A 27,123-nucleotide genomic window follows, 5' to 3' on the forward strand; every position below is an offset into this window, starting at 1 on the left:
ATATTCATATAACAAAATATATACAAATTAATACCTAAATAGGGACATAGTAGTATACTTGAAGTATGATGTAAAGTTCACTTAAAGAAAACTTACGAGTATACTTGCCGTATAAAACTACTAAACTAGTAGTTTACTGAGACTATACTTCAAAGTGTACTAAAAATGCTACTACAAGTATTTAATTAGAAAACTATCAGTATACCTATAAGTTCCCTTTTAGTATTGTTGAATATTGATGTAAACTAGTTGTGTACTCAAGGTTTACTACTGTTATACTTAAAGTATACTTTTATATACTAGAAAGTGGGCCAATTTAGTCCCAAGGAGTATTGAAATAGTACACTTACAAGTATACTACTAGTACAAGGATATTTGTATACTTGCTACATAAAGTATACTTTAAAATATACTTGAACTTTACTTAAGTATACTTAATAAAATTAACTAGTATACTACTTTTTGGTAAGGGAATGCATACTTAACACATAAAATGCAGCGGAAAGGAAATGTCGTGGCCCTTACCAGTTTGTAAATCTGAACCAGAGGAACGACAATGCACAAAATCAACAGTAGAGCCTGAATGAAAATGATAGCATCCTTGACTCTCGATCTCATAAAGATAGCCTGGGGTTCACTGTATCCTGGAGAAGAAATAGAGAAATATGTGTACACAGGCTGGCGAAGAAAGCAAGCGAATAACATTTACAAAATGACACTTACTGCTCACTTGTAGCTCAGTTCCCGGTCCAAGCATGCCGTTCAGCTTGCAAAAGTAAGTGCCCCTGTCCTCAATCTCCACTTTCTTTATGGTAATGGAGGCATTTAATTTATCACTCTTCTCCGTTATCGTTATTTTTTGGCTGTTCTTGAGTTGGTCTTTGTAAGACTGGCCTTTGAACCACTCTACATGAGCCGGCAAAGACAGACTCGACGGCACACAGTATATTTTTACAGTCTGACCTGTCTTCACACCAACAAATCGTGGCTTCTGGAACACGTGGATATTTCCTTCAGCTGAAAAGATGAGACGGATGAAGAGAAAATACATAAGACAGAGCTCGTTTAAGGTCATTTTCAAGTTAGCAGCAGAAGTAAAACCAAGAAACATGCATGGCATTATGAAAGACACTAAACAGCGAGTACATCCCACAGTGTTATAATCTGCTTTAAACCATGAACTTCACGACATGTTTATTGTGAAAAAAGGATATCTGGCAAAAATGCAAACTTGTTTTGAAGCGATGGGACTTCCTCTTTCACTCACAGATGGAAAGGAAGAACAACACTAAAAACAAGTCTAGGGCAACTATAATATGCAAACTGTATATTCTGCAAATCCTGCGACTTTCAAATGTGAAACAAAAATCATATGAATAAACTGCTGTCCTAACATTTCCACAAAACGTGCACCAAAATGTTACATTTCAGACAGCAACCTATGTAAAGGCAAAACACAACAGCAGTTTTGAAAGTCTTAAGCAGTTCATTTACCTGAGAGGTAAATCAGCGCCATGACTGAAGATCCCAGCAGGAAGTAATGCATGATTCTTGATCCTGAAAAAGTCAGTGCAGGTCACATAGACAGAACAGAAGGAAGACGGCTCCACCAGAGTGAAGGGTGCAGGTCATGAAGCTGCGATGATACTGTTTCCGAGAAACATGCAAATCGATACACTCATGCATCAAAAGGTTAAGGAGCAAGTGAATCATCTTAATGCAAAATTTAAAGACTAATATTGTCTACTTTATCATGTATGAATGCATTTATGCATCACAGCATTAATGTCTTGGCTGAAAATTACCTAGTATGTTTTCCATTAAGTTTACAGGCATTTCCTTTAACCCTAAAACAGAATGCAATGCATTGTGTCATTCAAAATACAGGGGAAACACAAATACAGAAAATTCCTTAATATTAAAATGGTAGGTCTATATTGGGCTGTTTTGTTACAGACCTTTCTTAAGAGTGCATCATATCTTACCAAAAAAAGTTGCAATATGTAGTTGTAATATGCCCACAAACAGTTAAAGGGATAGTTCACCCAAAAATGAAAATGTGATGTTTATCTGCTTACCCCCAGGAAGATGTAGGTGACTATGTTTCTTCAGCAGAACACAAACGAAGATTTTTAACTCAAACCGTTGCAGTCTGTCAGTCTTATAATGGAAGTGAATGGGAATCACGGCTTTGAGTAAAAAAAAAACATACACAAACAAACCCAAATTAAACCCTGCGGCTCATGACAATACATTGATGTGTAAAGACATGAAACGATCGGTCTGTGCAAGAAACTGAACAGTATTTATATTGTTTTTTACCTCTGATTCACGCAATTTCCGAACTGTCCTTCGAATTATTTAATAATATTTAGTTTTTTCTACTTCAAAATTTCATGTTTAATTCAATGTTACTTGCCATTTCTTTGTAATTGTTTGTAAAATTTACTAGCAATTTCTGAGTGAAGTAGTAACAAATAAAAGTCACATTAAATGTGTTTTTCAGTGTCTTATTGTAGGGGGTGTGGTCTGACAAGTTTGGGAGCTGGTGTAAAATAATGAGAAACAAAATGACAAGGAAATAACTAAAATAATTTCAATGTTTTATAAAAATGATGGACTGGCTATCAGTCCCCTGTGTTTCTGTCAACGGCATGAGACAGTCTCCAACATCTCTGCGACCCTAAATACCTGAAGGACAAGCAGTTTGGAAACAGGCTGGATGGAAAAACAATGAGGTTTGTGTACTTTACCACTGCTGTTATGTGCAATGATTTAGAAGCAGGCTGTAATTCACCTGTTCTCTCTGAACTTTAAAACTGGTTAAGTGCTGGGAACTCAGTGGCCTAACGAGATGGCCAGATGACTGCTAACCACACACACAGGTTTGTTTTTGTGAAAAGTGGGGACATCCCATAGGCGTAATGGTTTTAATACTGTACAGACCGTATATTCTATTGCCCTACACCAACCCTACACCTAAACCTACCCCTCACATGAAACTTTGTGCTATTTCAGATTTTCAATACACTCCATTCTGTGTGATTTATAAGCGTTTTGAAAAGTGGGGACATGGGGTAATGTCCTGAAAAGTCACCTTCTCCTTGTAATACCTATGTAATTCCTTTGTCATTATACAAATTTATGTCCTCATTTGTCACAAAAACGCGCGCACACACACACACACACACACACACACACACACACACAAAACACTTCACTGTCTCAGTTTCTGATTGACTCAGATGCTGTGGGAACAACAACTTTCACCTTAATACTGTCTAGAAATAGTAAACATTTTTGAAAAGTTGTTTGTCCAATAAAAGCTTTTGCACTGGTAAGCATTTCTGAAGACAGGCAAGACAGGTCAGCAATATTTTTCTTTCTCCCACTATCAGTGAACATGCTTGTGAAAGCTATTATCCCCATAGCACAAATGCCAATGTATAGATCACTAGATTCCAAACTTATTAAGACTGGTTACCTGAGGTGAAGACATCTCTAGCGGGGGGTAAAAATAGAAGGAGTGAAACAAGAACAGCTATCCGGGCAGGGGCCACTGTGACACACAGAAAAAGTCATATGGAGCTCAAGTCTAATGGAAAAAAATGGTCTTGATAAACACCTCTTGGAAAACATATCCACAAACAACACATGATAGCATGCTAAGACTGTAAACGTCACTAAATCCTGACATGAGATGAACATGATACTGAAGAACTGCAATATGAAACAGCAATTCGAACCTTTAAAGCATGAAGAGACCCACGTTTATCTTATCAAATTTATTCTATGAACATTTTAAATGCACATTGAATTAAATGTTGTCAAGTGATGATACAAAGAAAAGACAGCATCTGAGAAATACGCTTCTATTTGCGAAGTGTATATACAGGCAAATAGAGGCGGGCAAAAGCTAAAGCACTGCAATGTCTCTTTCCTTGATAAAAATGTAAACAATAGAAAATCATCTGCATATGAACAATATCAATATGAAACCAAAAAGTGCACAAAACTGCACACAGATTACATACACGCTCATGAGATTTTTTTTTTCTCAACAAAATAAATTCTCATTTGAACATACAGTGAATTAATGCTTTTTGGTAATAAGAGACCAAATCTAAAAACTATACAAGAGGTAAATATAAATATCTCAAAAGTGCATTTATGAGTTTTAAGAAATAAGACATTTGCAGTCACATTAAGACTTCAGAGGAAATCCATCATTAAATGTCTCTAATACATTACAACTTTTAGCTATGACTCACAGTTACTAAAACAAATTAAGGTAAGTATTGTGTGTGGCATCTACTGGACACTTCAGGCTCTTTTTGTAAAGAAGGGAATCAATTATAAAGCAGTTATCAACTACAGGGTAATGCCCTTGTCACCCTACAAAAGATCTAAGTTCTAAGTTTGAGTAACATCTGGACAGAGAAAAATCTGATGTAAATCTGATGTAACTGCAACAGAGTTATCAGGGGAACTCAAATTTTCACAATTTATTCATCAGTTTATGATAATGGACACCATGGCACCCAATTCAAACGGGGCTTATTAGTGCTGTGCTGTCTTTGTGTTAAATAGTTATGGATGGAGTTATTCTATCTAGGTTTCTTTAGTTGACAACTTCTGAATAAGAACATGAAAATTGCATTCACTTTACAGGCTTGGTAGATTTTCAGCATCCTAGTAGAAGAAATCAAGCTGTTTTGACTATCAGGCCATTAAAAGGAAGTGCTACAAATTACACTATTTTTTCAATGCTTCAAGTTATAAATTAATTACTGTTACTGGGCACTATAGCTTCACTGTATATGAAGAGTTCATAAAGAGCTGATTGCTGGGCATTATTCTCCACATATAGCGCGATCTGAACCCTAAACACATTTTGTCAAAAAAGCCGGTTTTGTCCACTTTCAAGGCATCGCGAGTTCACGTTTTACTGCAGAAGCCGACAAGCGCCACTGTTGTTTTTGAACAGAAGCCGATAAGTCCATTTTAGCGAATCAGCGCACTGTATTCAGGTCAGGTGACAAGGCTACTTCACTTTGAAAGAGATGGTCCTCACTGCAGAACACTAGATCCAGGGGGCGTGGTTGGATCCAGGTTTTTTAAACTCTAAAACATGAAATGTGGCGTTATTTGCTTTTGCTAAAAAACGACTGTTGGAGTTATCCGCTTTTGCTATAAAACTAACTTTTAATATGTAAAAAAAAACTGACTTTAAATGAACTTTAATTTAGTAAATTACCTGTATTTGTTTAAGTTATTATTACTTAATCAAAACAACCCAACTGCAGTTTATTGGTTTCTCATTTTTAGTTATCGGTTTCTGCAAATGAACTCTTCATATGTTTTTCATAGTGGCACATTCTGCTCGAAGTGGCTCCATACACCCCACTGAAAAAGGATCAGTTTCTGATCTACTCGTTCCACCATTCTGTTGTAAACTGGTAAGCCATGAACTGAGATTATAAATAGTAAGTAATAAATTATAAGTGTTGACATATACTGTAGGGACTTGATCATTAATGACTGATCATTATTGGAAATAATTTAAAAAACAAATTATTAAGTGTCCAGGAGCTATAAATACTGCTACAATCTGCAACAAGTATGCAAAAAGATTATTTAAGACAAGGCAAAAACTATGATGAACCTGTAAAATGCAAGCTTATTGAGAAAAATGTGCTTTAAATATAGTAGAATTACTTGGTGTTAGTGTGTAGGGAATGAAACAGCTACATTGTGATAGTGATTTCATTCCCACCATGAAAATATTTTCGCCATATTGGATTTTTTTTCTTTTTTTTTGTTGGAAAAACGCACTTTTGCAAACTAGTCCCAGCTTTTTTTGCCCAAAAGGAACCAAACTAGTGCAGAAAGATCCTCTGGAGGCTGAATAACAATGATTATCCAAAAAAAGATGAACTTTCGACTCATCGCCATGATGGTGCCAAAAGTTCAAAGTGGGTGTGGCCACTTTTACTTAAATGGCAATAACCCTTGGACTGAATGAGATATATTCACCAAATCTGGCACATTTGTATATGGGCTCAATCTGATGTCACATGAAAAAAAATGCAGCACTTAGCCACTTGGTGGCGCTATAATGGAAAAAATAGAAAAAACTCTAACTGCGTGACCGCAAACATTTATACGTATAAGGGCAAAAGAACTTAGCTAAGTCATGACAAATGTACTGGGACATTTCTCAATGGGAACAAATAAAATTAATCCTAAATAAAACTTTACAAAAGTTTAAATAATAAAAAAACAGTACTCCCAAGAAATAGCATTCCAATGCTGTCACACTGTAGCAGTCCTGTGTAATCCTTTAAGCCATCTTGTTTATGGAGCATATGTTGTTCAGTGAGTGCAGGTGATACTCCTTTTTACATTGCAAGGATTATCTTAGTCCACCGTCATTGTCCACCAGTTATACTATTGACTCTTTTATCGTTGCATTCTCTGAACCGCAGAGGCCATGCGTTGTGGGTGCAGACCGGAGGATCACCTCACTTGTGAGCTCCACTGGTAGTACGAGTTGTCCCTGTGGTCGAGGGTAGGTCACTGATACTCTATGCTGTGTGACCGAATTGGGCTTGGGTGGCCGTGCATTAGGCGGCATTGGCCTCTGTAGCTCAAAAGCCATGGCGAGTTCTGGATTGCTGCCATACAGGGCATCCATTCTCTTTGCAATTAACCCTTCGGTTTCAGGAGGATCCTCATCACCCTGACTCCTAACTTTCCTCTTTGAACGATGCATGAAGCAGGCATAGCGGATAGCACGTTTGAGGAGATGTCTCCGGTATTTTCGTTGAACCGCAATGGCTGCGCGCTCTTCCTCTTTCCTCCTGAAAGTGGTGGTGATTGGCTCAAACGAGGCAGATGTGGGATTGTTCATTTGGAACTTGGCTTCAATGCTCTCCTTCATGGCAGCCATCTCAATCGTGTCTCCAAGAACCTCGTGGGTAACTGCCAAAAGAATATCCAGACAGTGGATTTTGTCGCCGGTTACAATGGGCAGATCCATGGTAATTAATTTGAGGCGGTTGGGTTTGGCAATTCGTAAAGGCTCCTGCAAGGTATCAACAAAGTCAAACACCCGGTTGTATTCAATGAACTGTGTAGCATCGACGTCAAACTTTTCCCACGTCTCGTCAAACATCTCAAAGTCATCCTCGCAGAGCGGGTCTCCACTCTCCTCTTGAGCAACGTTGAAGTTCTCGAGAATGATAGCAATGTACATGTTCACAACCACCAGGAACGACATGATAATATAACTGCAGAAAAACATAATGCCCATGCCAGGATTCCCACAGTTACCCCGGATATCTGTACCAGGGTTCTCTATGTCAGGGTCACAATCTGGAGGGCCGCTGTTCAGAATAGGCAGCAAAAGCCCATCCCAGCCTGCTGAGGTTGTGATCTCAAACAGGCAGATGATGCTGCCACCAAATGTTTCAAAGTTGAAGATGTCGTCGATGCCTGCCTGCTTTTTCACATAGGCAAAGTTAGCCATGGCAAAGATGGAGAAGATGAACATAATGAGGAACAGAAGCAGTCCAATGTTGAAGAGAGCAGGAAGTGACATCATCAAGGCAAACAAAAGAGTCCTAATGCCTTTTGCCCCTTTGATGAGACGTAGCACACGGCCGATTCTGGCGAGCCGGATCACACGGAACAAGGTGGGAGACACAAAGTACTTCTCAATGATGTCTGATAACATCAGACCTTGGGAAAGAAGAAACACGGGTTATTATAAACAATTTAGAGCAGTTACAGTAGGAAAGTATACACTGAGGTGCACTTGTAGAACTCTTAGTATCTAGTTTATCCAAATCAGTAAAATACTCTATAACAAACTATAATGTTTGACAACTATAATTCTACACCAACATAGGCTCATTGGAAAAACTTGGCAGAACTCCAAAAGGTACCAATATAGACAATTCACTGCAGGTCCCATTTGAAACGAACACTAGTGGCAAAATTACCTTTTTTTTTTTAATTTTTTTTTTTTACTTTTCACACAAATTAGGATTGCAGGGGCAGGTTATCGAATTACTTAAGACTTATTTTCACATGGTTCTTTGCACAATACTATGTTATGACCCTAAAACTCTTTTACCACAGTGTATGATTTGTAAACTAATACATTTTGATGTCTGCATCACATAACTAGCTTCATATGAATGGCTTTTCTGATGTAGTCAACTTGCTAACAGGTAGCGCACCTAGTATCATTGCACTCAAGTCACAATAAAAGAGCTCAAAGACTTAGAAGCAAGATAAAATGGCATGATTTCTTCAGCAAATGCATTTTTATCTCACATTTGCTTTTACTAACACTATCGGTTAGGTTTAGAGTAAGTTAGGTTTTGTTGTACGTGGTATTATTTTCAAACACGATAGAGCATTAAACATTTTAGCGCCACTCACTGGACATTTAATTTCAGAACTGCAGCAAAATGCATAACAACCAACGTAATAAATCATTTCTAGATTCACATTTATTTTTGGATAAAATTGAACACGCTCTTAGCATCATTCACTGGACATTTCACTTTGAAGGAGAAACATAATACAATTTTGCAGAAATGTTGTTCTACACTTACCTGCTACAGAAAGGATGACCACAACAAAATCAAAGACGTTCCAGCCAATAGTGAAAAAGTAATGTCTGAGGGCAAACATCTTGAGTATGCATTCTCCTGTGAAGACTACGATGAAGACCAAATTGATCTGATACAGGATATCTTCTTTCTCAGCACTCTGGTCATCTGTCTCTATCATCATGGTCACCATATTGAGGCAGATAAGCACCATGATAAAGATGTCAAAGAACTGTTTTGTTATGAAGTCAAACACCACACCCTGGATCTCGTTCTGTTAAGAGAACAATGTAGTGGATTAGTTTTTAAAAACTAAAAGAGATCTAATGCTGATATTCCAATAAAACATTTGTTGACAGTCAATTAGATGTTATGGTAAAAAAAAAAGCAATGGAAGAATCAATGTATGTCAAATGGTTCATACTGATGGCCGAGGGATGGGTTTCGCAGGTTTTTTGGAACCCAACTTCTTCATGGCATTGTAGTACTTTTTTTGTTCCTCTGTCATGAAAATGTCTTTCCCTCCAAAGTGCAGAAGAAACAAATATTAATTATTCTTTCTGGTAAAGAATGATCCAAATGTACAGCACAAATTAAAATAATTTGTTTAGTTAAAAAAGATATGCTTATCTTGGACTTTTGCTGATTGAAGTTGTCAATGATGACACCAATGAAGAGGTTGAGAGTGAAAAAGGAGCCAAAAATGATGAAAATAACAAAATATAGGTACATGTAAAGGTTGATCTCATATGATGGCTGCTCTTCCACCTAACAGAAAATAATCAATGAATGCCACAATAAAAGTAAGTTACACTAAGTAAGTTTTTAAATTCTAAACAGAAATAAGTCAGATTATTTAAAGTACCCCTATTATGCCATTTTTAAGGCCCCTAATATTGTTTTGGGAGTCTCCTACAATAGGTTTACATGTATGCAAGGTCAAAAAACTCAAAATTAGCATTTTATATCACCTCATATTCATCCAATTAGTTCAAAGCAGTTATAAGATTCAGTCTCTCTAAACCCCTCTTTACTGCATGTCGTAAACGATCCGCCCATTGCCATAGTTGAGTATTTTGAATGCTCAATAGAAGATATAAACATCTATTATTTATCATACTTACAGGTTGTGATTCAGTGGAGCCAGCTGATCCAAATAAACTGGGTACTGAGCCTTATTTCAAGAGCAAGCGTTTTGTAAATCCCGTGTTGAACTCCCCAAGATTAGAGAAGTAGTCGTCGGTAAAATGACGGGAAAATGACAAAAAAAGTTTGGGGTTGTACTGCTGTGGTACAGTGAAAAAAATAAATTAACCACTGATTCTTTGCAGCCTAATCTTTCGGAAGTGAAAATAAAACAAATTTACTTTCACAGCATAGGATGATTCTCGGCACGAACAAGCTACAGTGTTTGAGTTTGAGGGCGGGTCAAGTTGTAGAACATAGGCGGACATTATGCAAGTGTGTTATGTGTAGCCGTCACAGAAGTGGGATTCAAATTACTGACGACTCGTTTAGGCTGTTCAGAGTTGATTCTTTCTTTTGGGAGATAATGACTATATTTACCGTGCACCTTCGCCTTTACAACTTTGCAGATTGTTTACATTCACATACAGCTACATTACACACTGCATGAAAGGCTACATTCGAAATGGCATAATAAGGGCACATTTAAAAGGGACATCGGATGCCCATTTTCCACAAGTTGGTATGATTTTTTAGGGTCTTCATGAAATGTCTGTAACATAATTTGGTAAAGATTCCTCAACGGTCGCGTAAAACAACACCCTTTTTTGCCCTTTTTTTTAACAAAATCAGCTCTGTTCACAGCGACTCGTTTCGAAGCATGTCTCTTCAAATGATAATAAGCTACCGCTCACCTCACGCCTCTCTTCCATGGGGCGTGTCGACACAAGATGTGTGAATTGCTGCCTTGGACTCCGTATATGGCTCGGAGGTGGTCTTATTCAAATAGCTAGCTAGCTATCTACGTAGAAACCGGCTGCAAATTGAAACAGCTCACGTGATGACACCGTTTCAGACTCAGACAGCGCATAACTGGCTGCGTGTTTTCTTTTCAGCTTTTCTGAGCTGGCAGACATGCCAGAAACCAAACTAATTGCAAAAAAAGCTAAAAACGTAAAAATTTCATCCGATGTCCCCTTTAAGAACTGACATTGTTATTAAAATAAGCTGTTGAACAGGCAAGTCATTATTCCTTTTATTAATCTTTACCTCCACTACAGAACTCAAATCAATGGCACAACTTTGATGTCATGATGTTTGGATATGAGAACCAACAAAATCTGATTTTACTGAGGTTTGGAAAGACATGAAGATGAGTATATGATGGAGGAATTTTTATCGACTATTCAAATTTGTTTAAGAAATTTGTTCATGAATTTGACACCACATTGCACTGTTCGTCTTTGTATACAATCAGCGAGGACAACATAACAGAAAGTTGTGCTGACTATTAATTGTGAACTCACAACATGTGTGCATATACTACATTAGATGTCTTCATTCAACATATAGAATTGCATGGTACCAGTTGTACAGGTGGAAAGATTGTCATTCACGTACCTCTCTAGAATCCACTGCAGCATACATGATATCCATCCAGCCTTTAAATGTGGCCTATGTGGAGAGAAGTACTTTCTGAATATCAGTATGTCGTGTAAAACCCATTTATTGATTATGCATTTGTACTGAATTACCTCTGTGTCCTCTGATGCATAAAAAGGAAAGGACATGAAAATACATTCACTGTCTGTAAATATGCTTATATGCTTCAGTGTCTGCACTGAATTGCTCTCTTCTTTTTTTACATTTTTTGCTTAGATTCAATAAATGCTCACTTTATTCTTTTGAGTTCTGAATATGCTTCATCTTTTTTTTCTTCGAAAGATCAAGCTAAATTTATCATGATATGACTGTTTATGGTTGCGTGTGTACCATATATAATATGTAAAAACGTACAATTTGAAGTAGAGAGAGGTAGCCGGTTCCCACATTGTCATAGTTGACCTTCACATTGACCCAGCGCGCCTCATTGTTGTGCATCAGTGCCATACAGTCACTCATGTTGTTGACCACATCCATCGGGATGCGTTCCTCCGTAGTGGTGTTGACGCAGTGGTAGAACTTTCCAGCAAACAGATTGACTCCCATTATGCTGAAGATGAGCCAGAATATCAGACACACCAGCAGCACATTAAAAATAGAGGGAATGGCACCAACCAGTGCATTCACTACCACCTGTATGGGACATAAACACAATCATGAATTAGAGACAAATGAGTTATCGATATTTGTGCAAATATTTATTTTCACTTAAAGGGTCATATGATGCTATTTTAAAGATCATTATTTTGTGTTGTGCATATTTGGGTGGCATTATGATAATATTTCCACATAGTGACATAGATATGTGGGGGCGTGTTAGAATCAGCCGTTTTAGGTAGGTGTGGGTGACTCTTAACTTTTATAAAGAATATCTCTTTGGATTTGAGACTTTAGTGTTTGCAACTTTACAGATTTTCTTTATGCACCAAGAGCTTGTAACACTCCAAAGAGAAAGGAAAACTTGAAATCGCATCATATGACCCCTTTAACTTAATTTAAAGACATTTCACTCAGAAATGTTAAAAACATACAGTGTGAAGTTGATACTTAAATGAGGTAAAACACTATGTCCTTCAGGATGAATAAAGAAAAAATGCTTCTAACAAAAATAGGGACTTATTGTCATAGCTCTAAACTTTTCAAAACACTTTTGAATCCCCCCCCCCCCACCAATCTTTAGAAGTGTTAAAATACTAAATATGAGTTTCTAACTTCCCCTTTCCTGCTTAAACTGTGAAAATTAAAAAAAAAAATCTAATTTGAATCATATTGCCAATCATTTGGTATTTATGTAGATATTTTTTGTGACAAATTCCCAATACTGCTATCGTTATCATCCAACCAAACCTTTTATTGACTGCTTGCTAACTTGTTGTGTCAGCAAGTCCAAACAAATATTCCTTCAAAAACATATGCCATTAGAAAAATTAAATATCAAAAATCAACACTATCACACAATATATCAAAATCCAATTAAAGGTTAATCAAGGTCAACTTCAGATCTTTATTCCAATCGAAAAGTCACTCACAAATACATAAACGAAGACAGAGTCATTCCTTACCCTCATTCCCTCAAATCTTGACAGAGCTCGAAGGGGTCGAAGAGCCCTGAGTGTTCTAAGAGATTTGATTGGTCCCAGCTCAGAATATCCCATTAAATTGGCTGTTAAACTGACTAGCGACACCTTGAATAAAATAGCAGATGAAAAAATCTATACACACAGACTTGTCTTTGTATTTGCTTATAAGGGTAAAGCTTTGGCAAAAGTCTAAAAAGTAAACTCACATCCACAATGAGGAAGTCCAGCCAGCACCATGCATTAGTGAAGTAGGTTTTGAAACCATATGCCACCCACTTCAGTAACATCTCCACTATGAAAACGTATGTAAAGACTTTATCAGCATACTCCAGGATAGTCTTGATCACTCTGCGGCGCTCAATGTTGATATCCTCAAAAGCCTGACAGAATAAAAAAAAATCAATGCATTAAACATGAATGGATTTATATGTTCCTATTTCAGTACAATGAAATAAAAAAACAGCAGATTTAATATTGCACACATGTAATAACGTAACTAGAGTGCAGAGTTTACTAAGCATTGGCTCAGTATTGACAGACACACCAGTGCTCCACTGCTAAGGAGGATCATAAAGATGATGAACGTCTCAAAGTAGTCATGCTCAACGATGGTGAAGCATGTTCTTCGAAGGTTCCACCACTTTTCCCCCCATCCTTCTGTGATGTCTACATTCAAACATGTAAATCGCTTAACACAACCTAAGTAAAAAGAGAGAAAAATACATCAATTAAGATTTTTCTGGCCTTGAAGTGATGCCATGAGCGTTAACATTCCTAATGAAGGAAAATGCATGCACACCTTCTGTGAAACAGGACTCTGGCTCTTCAGGCTCTGGTTCTTCTTCCTCTTCGGGCTCAGGCTCAGGTTCTGGAGGCCGGTAGTCCACTGTGCTACAAACTGAAGATTCTTCATCATTAAGAGTGGCCTGTGCAGCAAGAGATGTAAAGAAATGAGAGAGAAGGAAAAACAAATGTGAGGGGAACAATGCAGAGTATTAAAGTAATGTTTCCTGATATTTTGAGACAAAAGAGTTTGAAGTGTTGGCACTGGTGATAATTTAATTTCTAGCAATAAACATTAAACAAAAATTATTGAATTAAATTTATATATATATAGTATAGTACAGTATATATACGTAATATAAAATACTTTTTATATGATACAATTTTTAAATACATAAAACACTGGGTAATAGGGTATATTTACTAATTACTTATATACATATATTTCCCATGAATTATTAACATTTTTTAAAATACATTCTTTTATAATAAATTTGCTGAGGGGTGAATGACTGAGCCTGAGAAATGCAGTAGATTTGTGTAAAAAAAATCATAAAGATAAAATAAAATGATTTACTTAATTATGTTTAAATGTGTTACATTTATAATTTGGAGTCACAATTTTAGGAATGTTTTGTTATTTCAATTAGATTTGCTACAATGAATTAGAAAAGAACTGAACAGATAATGTCAAAATGATGATGTATTATTTTATTTAACACTAGGGTGGGACAGGCCAAAATCACAATTTTAAGGGGGAAATACAGACATTTAATGTGTTTAAAATGTGTTTATTATTATTATTATTATTTTTTATTTTTTTTACTTTACTAATTTTAGTTTGATTTTAAAAGGTTTATCTAGCATAACTAATAGTAGTTTTCTCACCATAGAATACATGGTTAATGGTACACAACTGTACACATTATTCTAGATAATGAGGCAGGCAGAGAGAGCGGATAGGTTGTTGTTTTACCTTTCCATCCTCCTCATCAGAAGATTCATCGGAGTCCTCATCCTCTTCAACATCAGACTCACAATGAGCAATAGGTACAGTCAGTGTTGGAGGCAAACAGTTGGTCAAGCCATCTGCCATTTTCCCCTCATCCAGGTGGTTTATAGCATACAGTTCTATGTCTCCTTCCCCTCCTCCCTCATTATTGTCAGGAGGTTTCTTTCCTAGAATCTTTCGCAACATACTGACGATGAAGGCTTTGAGCCAATCTACACCCCTGGTGATGCGACCAATGGCAATCTGAAGGTTGTTCATCTCACCATCATCATCACCTCCAGACAGGTTATCCCCGCTGAAGGAGCTGAGCAGCAGGGCCAGGAACAGGTTCAATACCTGAGAAGTACAGGTCAGAATGAGGTTGGCAGGTTGAACACATATAAGGCGTTCCTGTAGATTAAGTCGTAAACGTGTACACAATTGCCATGCTACAAGTTACCTATAATTTAAGCTACTCTTTTAAAAAAGAGACCAATTAAATATTTAAATGAATAGTTATTTAAAAAGGAAGACCTAAATGCTAAGCAGGAACTAAATTAGGCGACACATTTACTGAAAAAACAAATTCACTACAAAGATTCAGATTTTCAAAGCAACGTAACATAGAGAAGATCATTTATGAGATATGAGATTGCATTTACAGCTCTTTTAGCTTCAAAGCTGTGTAAAATGTGTTACATTTAAAACAGTGATGAAGCTCTGGAAAAATGACAGTTGTATGAAAACAGTTGTCCCACACTGAAAAAAAAGATTTTCTAGAGCAGTGGTTCTCAAACCTCTCCATGAAGTACCCCCAGCACTGCACATGTTGTATGTCTCCCTATATCTGACACACCCACTTCAGGTCTTGCAGTCTCCACCACTGAGCTGATGAGTTGAATAAGGTGTGATAGATGAGTGAGACATACAAAATGTGCAGGGCTGGGGGTACTCCAGGACAGGTTTGAGAACCACTGTTCTAGAGATTACGGTTTATAAAGTTTTAGATATGGATATTTTTCTTACACGAATGCATCGATTCGCTTCAGGAGGCCTTTATTAACCCCCTGGAGCCATGTGGAGTACTTTTTATGATGGATGGATGCACTTTATTGGGTTTCACTTTATTTTGATGGTCCCTTTAACACATTCTGTTGACTATAGGTAACGTTGCACCTACATGTCTACTAACTCTCAATTGAGTGTTAGTAGAGTATTAGTAGACTGGTAGGGTTAGGGTTCGAATAAGTTGACATGTACTTGCAAAGTTACTTATAGTCAGTAGAATGTCTGTTGGGAGACCATCACAATAAAGAGTTAGCAGATATTAAGCAAAAAGTCTACTAATACTCTAATGTGAGTTAGTAGACATGTAAGTGCGACGTTATTTATTGTCAACAGAATGTTCAAAAGGGACCATCAAAATAAAGTGTTACCCAATTTTTTTATTATAACTCAAGACTGTATTTGTCTGAAAGCCTTAAGTCATATACACCTGGCTTGAGGGTGAGTAAATCATGGGGTAATTTTCATTTTTGGGTGAACTATCCCTTTAAAGTATGTATTAATCTTATTTAATGTTAATGTTAACATTTACTAATGCAGTACTAAAATCAAAAGTTGTACCGATAAATATAAATATTAAATACCGCTAACATGAACTAACAATGAAGGGTTTTAATTTTTATTAACTAACATTTACAAAGGTTAATTAATACTGCAACAAATGTATTGCTCATTGTTAGTTAATGTCAACTAATGGGAACTTATTGTGAAGTGTTACCAATACATGTTTAGAAATTGTTTTTTTTGCAGTGTAGTGACATACTACTAAAAATTCTACACTGAATACACATATTCAGCTTGGTGCAAACTTTCAGTGTTATATGTGATATAAGTGAACATAATATTAGATAACATCATTCAAGATTCAGTAATAAAAGCTAGTTTCACAAATAATTGGTTCCCAAGTTATACACAGCCAGGAACAGGTTTAGGTAAGCCCTGTCGTAATGAAGTTTCAATAAATATTATGTTGTCTGGAAGCCTGGGGCAGGGATGCTATCTTTAGGGTTGATGCACACTAGACATAGCACATAGTTACAGCAGCCATGGCTGGCCTCATTTATCTCACACTTGGGCACAGACTGAGAAAGATAGAAAAGAAACCAGGCACAATTTTATGTAGCTAAAATTACATAATTCCATGGAGAAAGTTGTAGGACATCATTTCATGAGAATGAAGTCAGGTCATTTCAACATCATCAATTTTTGCTCACATCACCATATGGTACAATAAATGTTGTAATATTACTTTTTCCAGCAATTCAGTACTTATATATATATCTTTGACACTGTGGATATTAATTGAATCAGGGTATGCGGGGGTATTTAAAGCTCATGGCCAAAACAAAAATACATCATTGCCAATGAATCCTCCTTAGTCAAGTTTCTCAATGCTATATTAATCGTAATAGAGTCATGATACTATAATAATAGCCCTGCAAATCAAAGCACACATTATTTGGCACTCAGTCACAACTTAGTGCAAAATGCCCAGACCATTTGACAACATATCAGCCTAATGTATGAGATACATCAAGCTTCCTGAGAAACACAACAGTGTGATTTTCACATTGCACATCAGAGCTCAATGCCAAATGAGGCCTCTGATATTTAGTTTCCCATCTTACACTCCTCTAGCCTACTTTTTTTTTTTCATCCTGCCCACTAAACTTAGAGTGCAGATGCAACTCATGTCAATACTGATGCTCTACGTATATGATTTCATTGCTCTCCATCATGAGCAGTTATTCTGCTGGTTTTGCTTCAGGACCCTCTGGTTAGGATAAGTAAACCATTTTAACATGCAAATAACATGCAAATGTTAAAAAAAAGAAAACAAGAAAGAAAAAAATCCTCAAATTTAACCATTTAACATTGGAATTATTAATAATTAATTTATAATGATGTACACACATTTTTGTTTTATTTGACTTTTGGTCCCACTTTATATTAAGTGGCTGTAATACCTGTGTACTAACATAGTAACTAGATGTGTACATAGTATGTAACCACAGTGTAAGTACACATTGGTACATAGTATCTACAGCTGTAATGTTTGTGTAACTACACACATGTAACAACCCACTGAATGGTATGTGTAAATACAAATGTGTAACAGGACATTGGTAACAACACTTTTTGGTAATGAAAGTACAAATGTGTAACAAGATTAGCAGCACTTTTTGGTAAAGAAAGTGTTAAACTTTATATTAAGCAAACAATTCCTATGGATTTACCATGTAATTACTCTGATGTTACACAGCAGCGGCCAGTAAGTTAGGCTTTGCATATAAATTGTGGTTGGTGTCCAGAATGTTACACTTTATATTAAGTGGACAGTTCCTGAGGAGTTACCGTGTAAGTACACTGGTATTACAGTGGTGCACCAACTCCACCAACTTGAGATCCAACTCCTCCCACTTTACATATCCCTAAACCTACCCATTTCCACCCCTAAACCTACCCATCTCCACCCCCTGGATCAAATTGCTCCAATTACTTTTATACATATTGTTGTTACAAAATGTAGTTATATATGTCCTGTTACACATTTGTACTTACACAAACCATTCAGAGGTTACAGAAATATTACAGCTGTAGATACTATGCACCAATGTGTACTTACCCTGTGGTTACATACTACGTACACATCTAGTTACTATGTAAGTACACAGGTATTAGGACCACTTAATATAAAGTGAACATTTGACAATGATATTTATAATGTTACAAATGATTTCTATTTCAAATTAATGCTGTTTTTTAGAACTTTCTATTCATCAAAGAATCCTGAAAAATCATGGTTTCCACAAAAATATTAAGCAGCACAACTGTTTTCAATAATGAAAAATGTTTCTTGAGCAGCAAATCAGCATATTAGAAGGATTTCTGAAACATTTGACAATGATATTTATAATGTTACAAATGATTTCTATTTCAAATTAATGCTGTTTTTTAGAACTTTCTATTCATCAAAGAATCCTGAAAAATCATGGTTTCCACAAAAATATTAAGCAGCACAACTGTTTTCAATAATGAAAAATGTTTCTTGAGCAGCAAATCAGCATATTAGAAGGATTTCTGAAGGATCACGTGGCACTGAAGACTGGAGTAATGATGCTGACAATTCAGCTTTAGCTTCACAAAAATAAATTACACTTCAAAATATATTCAAATAGAAACCTGTTACTTTAAATAGTGATATTTCCCAGTATTACTATTTTTACAGTATTTTTGATCAAATAAATGCAGCAATGAGCAAATGAGCAAAAGAGACTTCTTTTAAAAAACATTTAAACTCCAAACTTTTGAATGGTAATGTATGGTCAGTTCCATTTTATTATTTGCATTTATCATTGTTTTTTTGTCACGGCTCATTAGTTACTGTATAAAGTATAGGTGAGGAGCTGGCACATGAATCTTCAGCTCCTGCTGCTGTGTTTCTCAGCTGTCCGTGTTTGTTTCTTGTGTGCCAAGACACTCACTTGAGCTGCATCTCAGGACACAGCCAAGATCAAAACCACTGTTTGCTGGCTCCAGTCATACGATGTACGAAGTGCAGAAGAGTGTAACCACATGAAGAATATGTATGTGTGCGTGTGAAAATGTATGTTAGCCATGTGCCATGTTGAGTAATGATGCTTTTGTTAGCTCGCTAAGATAGGCCATTTCCTTTTCTCACTATGTATAACCTGAGAGGAAGTGTTTTCAGTCAGCAGTTCCAGTATGGTAATTATGTGCACAGCTGCGTCTCCTTGATCTGTATCGACACGTGAATGCTAGTTTTCACTTAAAAACAACAATGACTGCTTCCTATATGTTAACACTAATTCTTAATAATAATGCTACTGAAATGAGATCATATTTAATAATTTATTTCTCATTGCAATGTTCTTAGTTGCAGGGTTAACTAAAATTAAAACCATAAAAACCATTACTTGAAATAAAATAGAATATAAAAGCCTTAAACTTATTTTATTTTATTATTTTAAGTGCTAATAAAACTAAAACTAAATCAACTAGAACTAATAAAAAATAGAAAAAACAAAACAAAAAATGAAAACAAAATAAAAATAAAATCTAATTCAAAATATTAACAAAAACTCTAATAATATATCAATGCTACTAAAATAACACTGCTTAGTTGCTTGTGATATTTATTGAAGTCCAGCACTTATACGGTGCCTTGCATATGAAAGTTTAAATGTTATGTCTAATTAACACCTGGTTACTCAGAGAACTCAGACGCTAACTGCTGTGCCACCTGAATGTCAGCAACAGCCAGCCTGCCATCAGCTGTGCTGAAAATCCTTTGGGTTTGGCTTGGTTGCTATGCTAAATCTTCAGATCAGTACAGCTTCAGGGTAACAGTTATAAAGATTAACAGTTTAGCAGTGACAGCAGCTGTCTAATGATAATAGCGTTCCCTTTGAGTGTGAAAGAAAATAGTATCATATCAGAGCTGCGCTGCACTAAAAGCTTTAGAAGTTCTTGCACATGCAGTGTACTGCAAAAAAAAAAAGAAAAAAAAAAAAGATTTTCTTCCCTAGTATTTTTGTCTTGTTTTACAGTACAATGTACTTGATTTAAGAATATTGAGATATTTGTACCGGAAAACACGACATCACATACAAATTCACCAAATCAGCAAAGTTGAGTGTTTTCCTCCCATAATGTTTGACTCTTATTGTGTTACTACAATATCAGCTTCACTTACCACAAGGTTTCCAATAACCATGACCATCATGAAGACGATCAAGCACATGTTCGCTCCCGCCACCTCCATGCAGTCCCACATGGTCTCGATCCACTCTCCACACAAGATCCGAAAGACGATGAGGAAAGAGTGGAAGAAGTCGTTCATGTGCCAGCGGGGCAGCTCGCAGTCCTGAGAGATCTTACAAACGCATTCCTTGTAGCTTTTGCCAAAAAGCTGCATGCCCACCACGGCGAAGATGAAGACGATGATGGCCAGGACAAGTGTTAGGTTCCCCAGGGCACCTACTGAGTTGCCAATTATCTTGATCAGCATGTTAAGGGTTGGCCAAGATTTAGCCAGTTTGAAGACACGTAGCTACTTCCAGCACATCCGTCAGAGATGGGCACAAACACACACATACCGTGAGAGACACAATAGCATACAAAATTAAACCACATATCATTTTCCTTTCTTAAATTCATGCATTTTACAGAGAATATAAATCATGCAAACCATAAAACAATGAAACAGATTGAGAGGTTGAGATTCACTTACCAAACGGAAGGACCTGAGAACGGACAATCCCTGAACATTGGCCAGTCCCAACTCTACCAGGCTGAGGGTTACAATGATACTGTCAAAAATGTTCCAGCCCACCTGGAAGTAGTAATAGGGGTCCATAGCTATGAGCTTGAACACCATTTCAGCTGTGAAGATTCCTGTAAATACCTTGAAGAATAAGATTTAATGTGATGTGAGATAGTCAGTTTAAGGTTACTAATAACCTTAATTAATGGCAGGCCAATTAAAACCTGTTAATCATGCTTTGCTGTTATTTAAAGTTACAGTTACTTTTTTCTGATGCTAATGTACTTAAATGACTTTAAAAAAAAAGAACGCTTTTGTAGAGTTGTGCAAGGATATGCTTTCTAACGCAAGCCCAGAAAAGGAAAAAACAGTGATACTTTGCAATAAGGCCACTTGTTACAGTTAATGCATTAGCTAACATGAAATAACAACGAGCAATAGAGTTTTCATTTGATACAGTATTAATAAATCTTTGTTAGCATTAGTTCATTTAACGTTAGTTCATGTTAGCTCAGGTCAATGAAAAACTATTAATAGAAAACTTTTGATTTTCTAACGTATTAGTGATTGTTGAAATTAACAGTTACTTGGATTAATACATGTTTTAGAAGTATTTTCATATTAATGTTAACAAATGGAACCTTTTTGTTACCAAAATGCACTTATGCAATGTATTACAGTTGCTGTTTACACAGTGCTTCTGTTATTTTGTTAAGCTTCATATTGATTTGAGGTTCCATTCTGATTTATGCTGGTTTGGTGCTGATTTCCCTGATTTTCTTCTTTTTTTTTTTTGGTTAACCAGCATGGCTCACACGACACGACCAGAGCCGTCCTTAGGGGGGGGGGCAACGCGGGACCCACGTCAGCTAAGGACGGCCCTGGACACAACCATATTTTTTCAAGACACAACTTGCTATGCTATACATTTTAAACTGGGTAAATACTCAAAGATTCATATTTTGACAGTTATTTGACAATAAACCGTAAGAATTGATGTAACACTAACCAAGTTGCCCACTAAGAGAACATGTTCGAAATCCGGACTCATGGGGTAGTGCTCCATGGCCATGAAAAGTGTGTTGAGCACAATACAGATGGTGATACCTAGATCCACAAATGGGTCCATCACTACAAAATGAACCCACTCCTTAAATATGATCCAGGGAGTGCAGCAGTCCCATTTAAAGAAAATATCAGCAAACTTATACCAGCCAGGGGGACAAGGCCTCTGAGCATCTTCCAAATCTAGGGAGACAAAGAGAGATGGAAAACAATATCTGAACAGTTTTCGTTTACAGTGAGCAGTGAATGAACACCGGCAGAGTGACAGCAACAAGTTCTGTCTGTCTAAAGTCAACCCATGGCTCTGAAATAGCCCAACGATTAGCACCACTCATATGAAGTTAACAGGTTTTTCTCCACACACAATGAGTCTGACCTTTGCTTAGGATAAATCTCTATCTTCAGATGCTCTCAGGCTGTTCTGTCAGACCATGGTACAATAATCTATAAATAAATAAACTTCAGGGACATAAAAATCGCCAGTCTAAGCCCAGTGCATTTACATTCCTGCTATTGGGACTTCACAAGAAATAGTTGAGGGTTTTCAGCATGTCTTTGATCATGTCATGGTTATAAATGTACTGCATTTGAACTTTTATGTACCAAACTATTTTGATGTCTAAAATCTTGACGTCCTGACATTCTGAAACATCTGGAGAAGCATAATAAATGGAAAAACTTGACATGCTCAGTAACAAAGCTACTTAATAAGGTATTTAAATGAATATCCTTTTAATTTGCAGTTAATCGACCCTCAAGGAGTTTCTTCAAGCTAGTACCCTCCATAGTTGCAGTGAGCACACTGATAGCACTAGCTGTTCTCTTGGAGAGTTTGGGCTGGTCCAGGTACTGCATGCTGTGTTTGGAGCTCATGGATTTGTGGTCGTCTTCAGCTGATAACTGGAGGATAAATGAAACAGTACAGATGTCATCACAATGGCAAAACATACTAGTACTAGTAATACTATCTGGAGTGAAGCAATTGTGATTTTGAAGTTTGCAATCTCTAAATGACTAGAAAAGAGACTTCTATTTAACATTCAGTTATTACAATAAGTTCATACTGAATCTAGACATACACTAGTAGGTATGCATCAAACTCATACTCTGTGGTATGCATCAAAAGGTCATTATAATCATGAGATCATCAACATTCTGTCAAGTGTGTTGAAACTTTTGACAGGCTATGTATAAAAAACACTAATCAGAGGTGTAAAAAGTACTGAAAAATTGTACTTCCTTTAAAGTACAGATACTATGTCAAAAAACTCTACTCAACTGAAACTCCAGGTACCTACCCAAAAAATTTGAGTGAAAGTAAAAATATACACATTTAAATGTACTTAAGCGTTTAAAATATTTGAAAAATTATGAACTTTGTAAAAACAAACTGTCAGAATATACTTTCTCATTGTTCTGAATATACAGTATAAAACTATAAAACTCTGTTTTTTCTGAAAACAAATTCTGAAAACAGTTACCTGAACATTTTCAGGAGATGATTTTACAGTGATTTAACAATATAGTGATTTTTAGATTAATAATTAAGAGTAATCATGAACCGTGTTCACACTTGACTCAAGTTCATCCATTGCCAATACCATTCTAATACTTTTCACATGTACAAAATAATATTATTATCTAGCGGTTACAAGTACTGTTAGTACTAATTGTTGTTTTAAATATGCAATGACATAGTTGAGTAAAAATGGGAAATATTTAATAACCTTGACCTGACTTCACCTTCATTGTCTGTGTACGCTTTGAAATCAAAAGCATCTGTGACGTTGAGGGTGGTGCCATTGACCATGGTGGAGTTGTAGTCATCAAAGATGGTGCTGTTGGCAATGGGCCATCGGATGCACTTGTGACGTAGATTTCCCATGAACAGCTGAAGGCCAATGAGGGCAAATACAGCCAGTGCAAAAAGAGTCAAAATCATTACATTCACCATCTTCTTGACAGACTGAATCAAAGCCCCGACGATGGTTTTCAAACCTGAGCAGAAAGTGCAAGGTGAGAGCTTTTTGAAACTAACTTTTGAAAAAATGGATAATAGAAAACATGCAACAGAGAAACAATTTTTTTGTTGTATACAGTATGTAAGACATATAAAGCTCATGCTGAAAAAAAACAATACAATGCAAAGGTGTCATTAATTTCCAGAAATAAATATTTGCATACAAAGCTATAGAAGAAAACAAAAAACATAATTGAAAACAGTTGCTTTTGTGTGGTTCTGTGGTTTTCCATTTTGTGTGCCTTTTAAAGTACTGTAGCATTACATACATCTATTACATACCAGGAATAACTGTGATAGTTTTGAGAGCTCGAAGCACACGAAACGTCCTCAGTGCTGACACATTACCAAGGTCTACAAACTCTGTGATGTACCTGGAAACAATCAAACCTCAAATCAGCTAATGTATAATATGCCTGAAATACAGAAAACGTTGTATGGGCCAGTTTTATGATACTTATATGGTGCTTTTGCATCCATTTGAAACTTGAATGCTTAATTCGTAATTAATAGTAATTGCATAGAAAAGATGGATCAGCAAAGTCTTCAGCATCTCAGATGTTGTGTTCCATGGTAAAAGATGATTCATAATGGCAAAATAGTCCTCTAGTCATTTCTTTGGGTTAGCAGTTCCTGGCAGTGGAAAGTGATTGGTTTTAATATATGTTATATTTAGATCTGTCAACCATTGTGGCCAAATGGCAGCATTAGTTGACAGTCACTGAGGTGGTGTCTGAATGATACTAAGCATGCAGGATATCACTTGTGTGAAAATCGCAAAAATTAGATTGAAGAACCACAACTTCTTAAAGGAATAGTTCACCCAAAAATGAAAATTTGCCTAAAATCAGGCGATCTAAGATAAGGACGAGTTTGTTCCTTCATCCGAACAGATTTGGGGAAATTAAGCGTTACATCACTTGCTCACCAGTGGATCCTCTGCAGTGAATGGGTGCCGTCAGAATGAGTCCAAACAGCTGATAAAATCATCACAATAATCCACACCACTCCAGTCCATCTATTAATGTCTTGCCAAAGTGAAAAGCTGCATGTTTGTAATAAACAAATCTATCAGTTTAATTTTATAAACTGCCAAAACGCTTCCTCCTCTAGTGAAAAGGTCCATCTCCTGTTTCCCTCTCACATCAAAATCCACCAACATATTTGTTTAGAAATGTTTTGGCTTGAACAGTGCTTGATCTGTGCATATTTATCTCCTGATTTAGGCGAGACAACTTTTTCACTGAAAAAAGCAATATTGTGGATAGAGGACTTGTTTAAAGTTAAAAACACCTTAATGATAGACTGGTTTCTTACAAACATGCAGCTTTTCACTTCATAAGACTGAGTGACAAGATGAATTGATGATTAATTGTTGGACTGGAGTGGTGTGGATTACTTGTGGATTATTGTGATGTTTTTATCAGCTGTTTGGACTCTCTTTCTGACGGCACCCATTCGCTGCAGAGGATTCACTGGTGAGCAAGAGATGTAATGCTACATTTCTCCAAATATGTTCAGATGATAAAACAAAGTCATCTACATCTTGGATGGCCTAAAGGATTTTTAAGTAAACTTTTTCTTTAATAACATATTCGTATGTGTGTATGTATATAGAGTCATTCTGTATATATGAATTGAAATACTCACGCCATGCTGATCACCATGAAATCAAGCCAGTTCCATGGATCACGGAGGAATGTGAAAGGTCCGATGACGAAGCCTCGAGACAAAACTTTGATTGTCGCTTCAAAGGTGTATATACCAGTAAAAACATACCTACAACAACAAATAAACAAATAAATATATAGAAAACAACATGTCTTGTGAATAAATTAGCATAAATATGTGTTGCAGAGTCACAATTATAATGTGCTAGTATTAATACTGCACATACAGTATAAACCAGTTGTAAATGACAAGTATACATTTTTCTATTACACATTTGGGACAAATTTAAAATACAAATAAAAAAATTAACCAACGCAGAAATTTATAATTATTTCATATAGATATTTTCCTTTTTTTTATGACTCTATAACCTTTAATCTCTCCTAAATTAGTTGAGACTTCTGCTAGTACTCAACAGATTTAGCAAAGTCACTTCCACTAAAAATGTGTGTGTTCACACGAGGCAGCTCTTACTCGACAGTTTTACTCCAGGCTGGAGGGTTACTCATTGTCATGAACACGCAGTTGGACAGGATGGTGATCATGATGATCATACTAAAAAATTTGAAGTACAGTCAAGGGAAATATGGCAAATAACTAATGACTTTCTACTGCATCATTATCATCACTACAAAAATGCTATCAAAATGATGGCATGAGAAGGATATGAATGTATAAGAACTTTGATGGCTCCTCTTCTGACAAGACTGAAAGGACTGATACAAAACAGTGCTTGTTCAGCTGTGAACCTGTAGATTGTGTTTCCCTTACTTATGACAATAAAAGTCTGCAAATGAGAAAGAGGTTAACACAAAGGCTTAAGAACAATTATGGACACCAGATGAACAGAGGTTTAGGTTTAAATACAGAGGACTGTATTTAACATTTATGGGTTTGAGACTGACTTTCTGTTTTTTATAGAAGGGGTCTATGTCCTCCAGAGGAGTGTTGAGGAGATCCTCTGGTGGGTCGCCATAGATCATTGGCAGGCACTTTCCTGCCTCCAGATCACTGCTCGGTGCCTGTGGCTCCTCCTCAACCCCCTCTACATCCTCCCTGGTGCTCCTCTCCTGGATGAGCCTGTTGATCTCCACCAGCGACTCTGGGGTGAATCGTCGGAAGACGTAGGTGCCTGTGGGAGGGAGCAGGCTTGCCATCTTGGCATCGCGAAGAGATACCACCACAACGGGGAATCTCTACACCAAGCTCCTGAAAGAGAGTGGAAAAATATATTTGAATTATGATGGATTTACCATGGACTTCATATATGGAAATAATTTATGAATATGTAATACAGTGGGGTTTGAATAAAACAAAAACTTTCTCCATTCCAAAACTTGCTTACATTTATTTGTTGTGGACGATTTGCAAGACATGCAAAGAACGAGATCTGCTCTCCCTAGCAAATT

At 36.5% G+C, this 27,123-nt stretch overlaps 3 protein-coding genes across 3 annotated transcripts in view; all 3 read right to left on the reverse strand.

Annotated features, from left to right (window-relative positions):
- Positions 1 to 1,596, reverse strand: part of LOC107557328 (B-cell antigen receptor complex-associated protein beta chain) — an 8,566-nt gene extending 6,970 nt beyond the window's left edge. Inside the window, exons 1-3 of the mRNA XM_016240712.1 lie at positions 1,495 to 1,596; positions 724 to 1,017; positions 526 to 644 (exon numbers count right to left, since the gene is read on the reverse strand). Of these exons, the coding sequence (XP_016096198.1) occupies positions 526 to 644; positions 724 to 1,017; positions 1,495 to 1,546 (465 nt within the window). The 5' untranslated portion in view covers positions 1,547 to 1,596. The remainder of the gene's footprint in view (positions 1 to 525; positions 645 to 723; positions 1,018 to 1,494) is intronic.
- A 3,978-nt stretch (positions 1,597 to 5,574) lies between these two features.
- LOC107557368 (sodium channel protein type 4 subunit alpha A) lies at positions 5,575 to 22,246 on the reverse strand. Its single transcript, XM_016240759.1, has 14 exons — positions 21,968 to 22,246; positions 20,926 to 21,099; positions 20,389 to 20,745; positions 14,581 to 14,963; positions 13,632 to 13,756; positions 13,377 to 13,531; positions 13,039 to 13,212; positions 12,815 to 12,937; positions 11,607 to 11,885; positions 11,211 to 11,264; positions 9,255 to 9,392; positions 9,049 to 9,153; positions 8,628 to 8,898; positions 5,575 to 7,743 (listed from the first exon to the last, which is right to left on the reverse strand). The coding sequence occupies exons 1-14, from the start codon at positions 22,085 to 22,087 to the stop codon at positions 6,446 to 6,448; spliced, it is 3,756 nt and encodes a 1,251-aa protein (XP_016096245.1). The 5' UTR covers positions 22,088 to 22,246; the 3' UTR covers positions 5,575 to 6,445.
- A 298-nt stretch (positions 22,247 to 22,544) lies between these two features.
- Positions 22,545 to 26,871, reverse strand: LOC107557329 (sodium channel protein type 4 subunit alpha A-like). Its single transcript, XM_016240713.1, has 8 exons — positions 26,620 to 26,871; positions 26,443 to 26,501; positions 26,189 to 26,269; positions 25,694 to 25,822; positions 24,326 to 24,417; positions 23,762 to 24,021; positions 22,776 to 22,923; positions 22,545 to 22,675 (listed from the first exon to the last, which is right to left on the reverse strand). Exons 1-8 carry the CDS (start codon positions 26,869 to 26,871, stop codon positions 22,545 to 22,547), a joined length of 1,152 nt encoding a protein of 383 aa, XP_016096199.1.
- Positions 26,872 to 27,123: the final 252 nt, after the last annotated feature.

This window comes from Sinocyclocheilus grahami, unplaced genomic scaffold, assembly GCF_001515645.1.
Source record: "Sinocyclocheilus grahami isolate Dianchi unplaced genomic scaffold, SAMN03320097.WGS_v1.1 scaffold599.1, whole genome shotgun sequence".
NCBI classification, from domain to species: domain Eukaryota; kingdom Metazoa; phylum Chordata; class Actinopteri; order Cypriniformes; family Cyprinidae; genus Sinocyclocheilus; species Sinocyclocheilus grahami.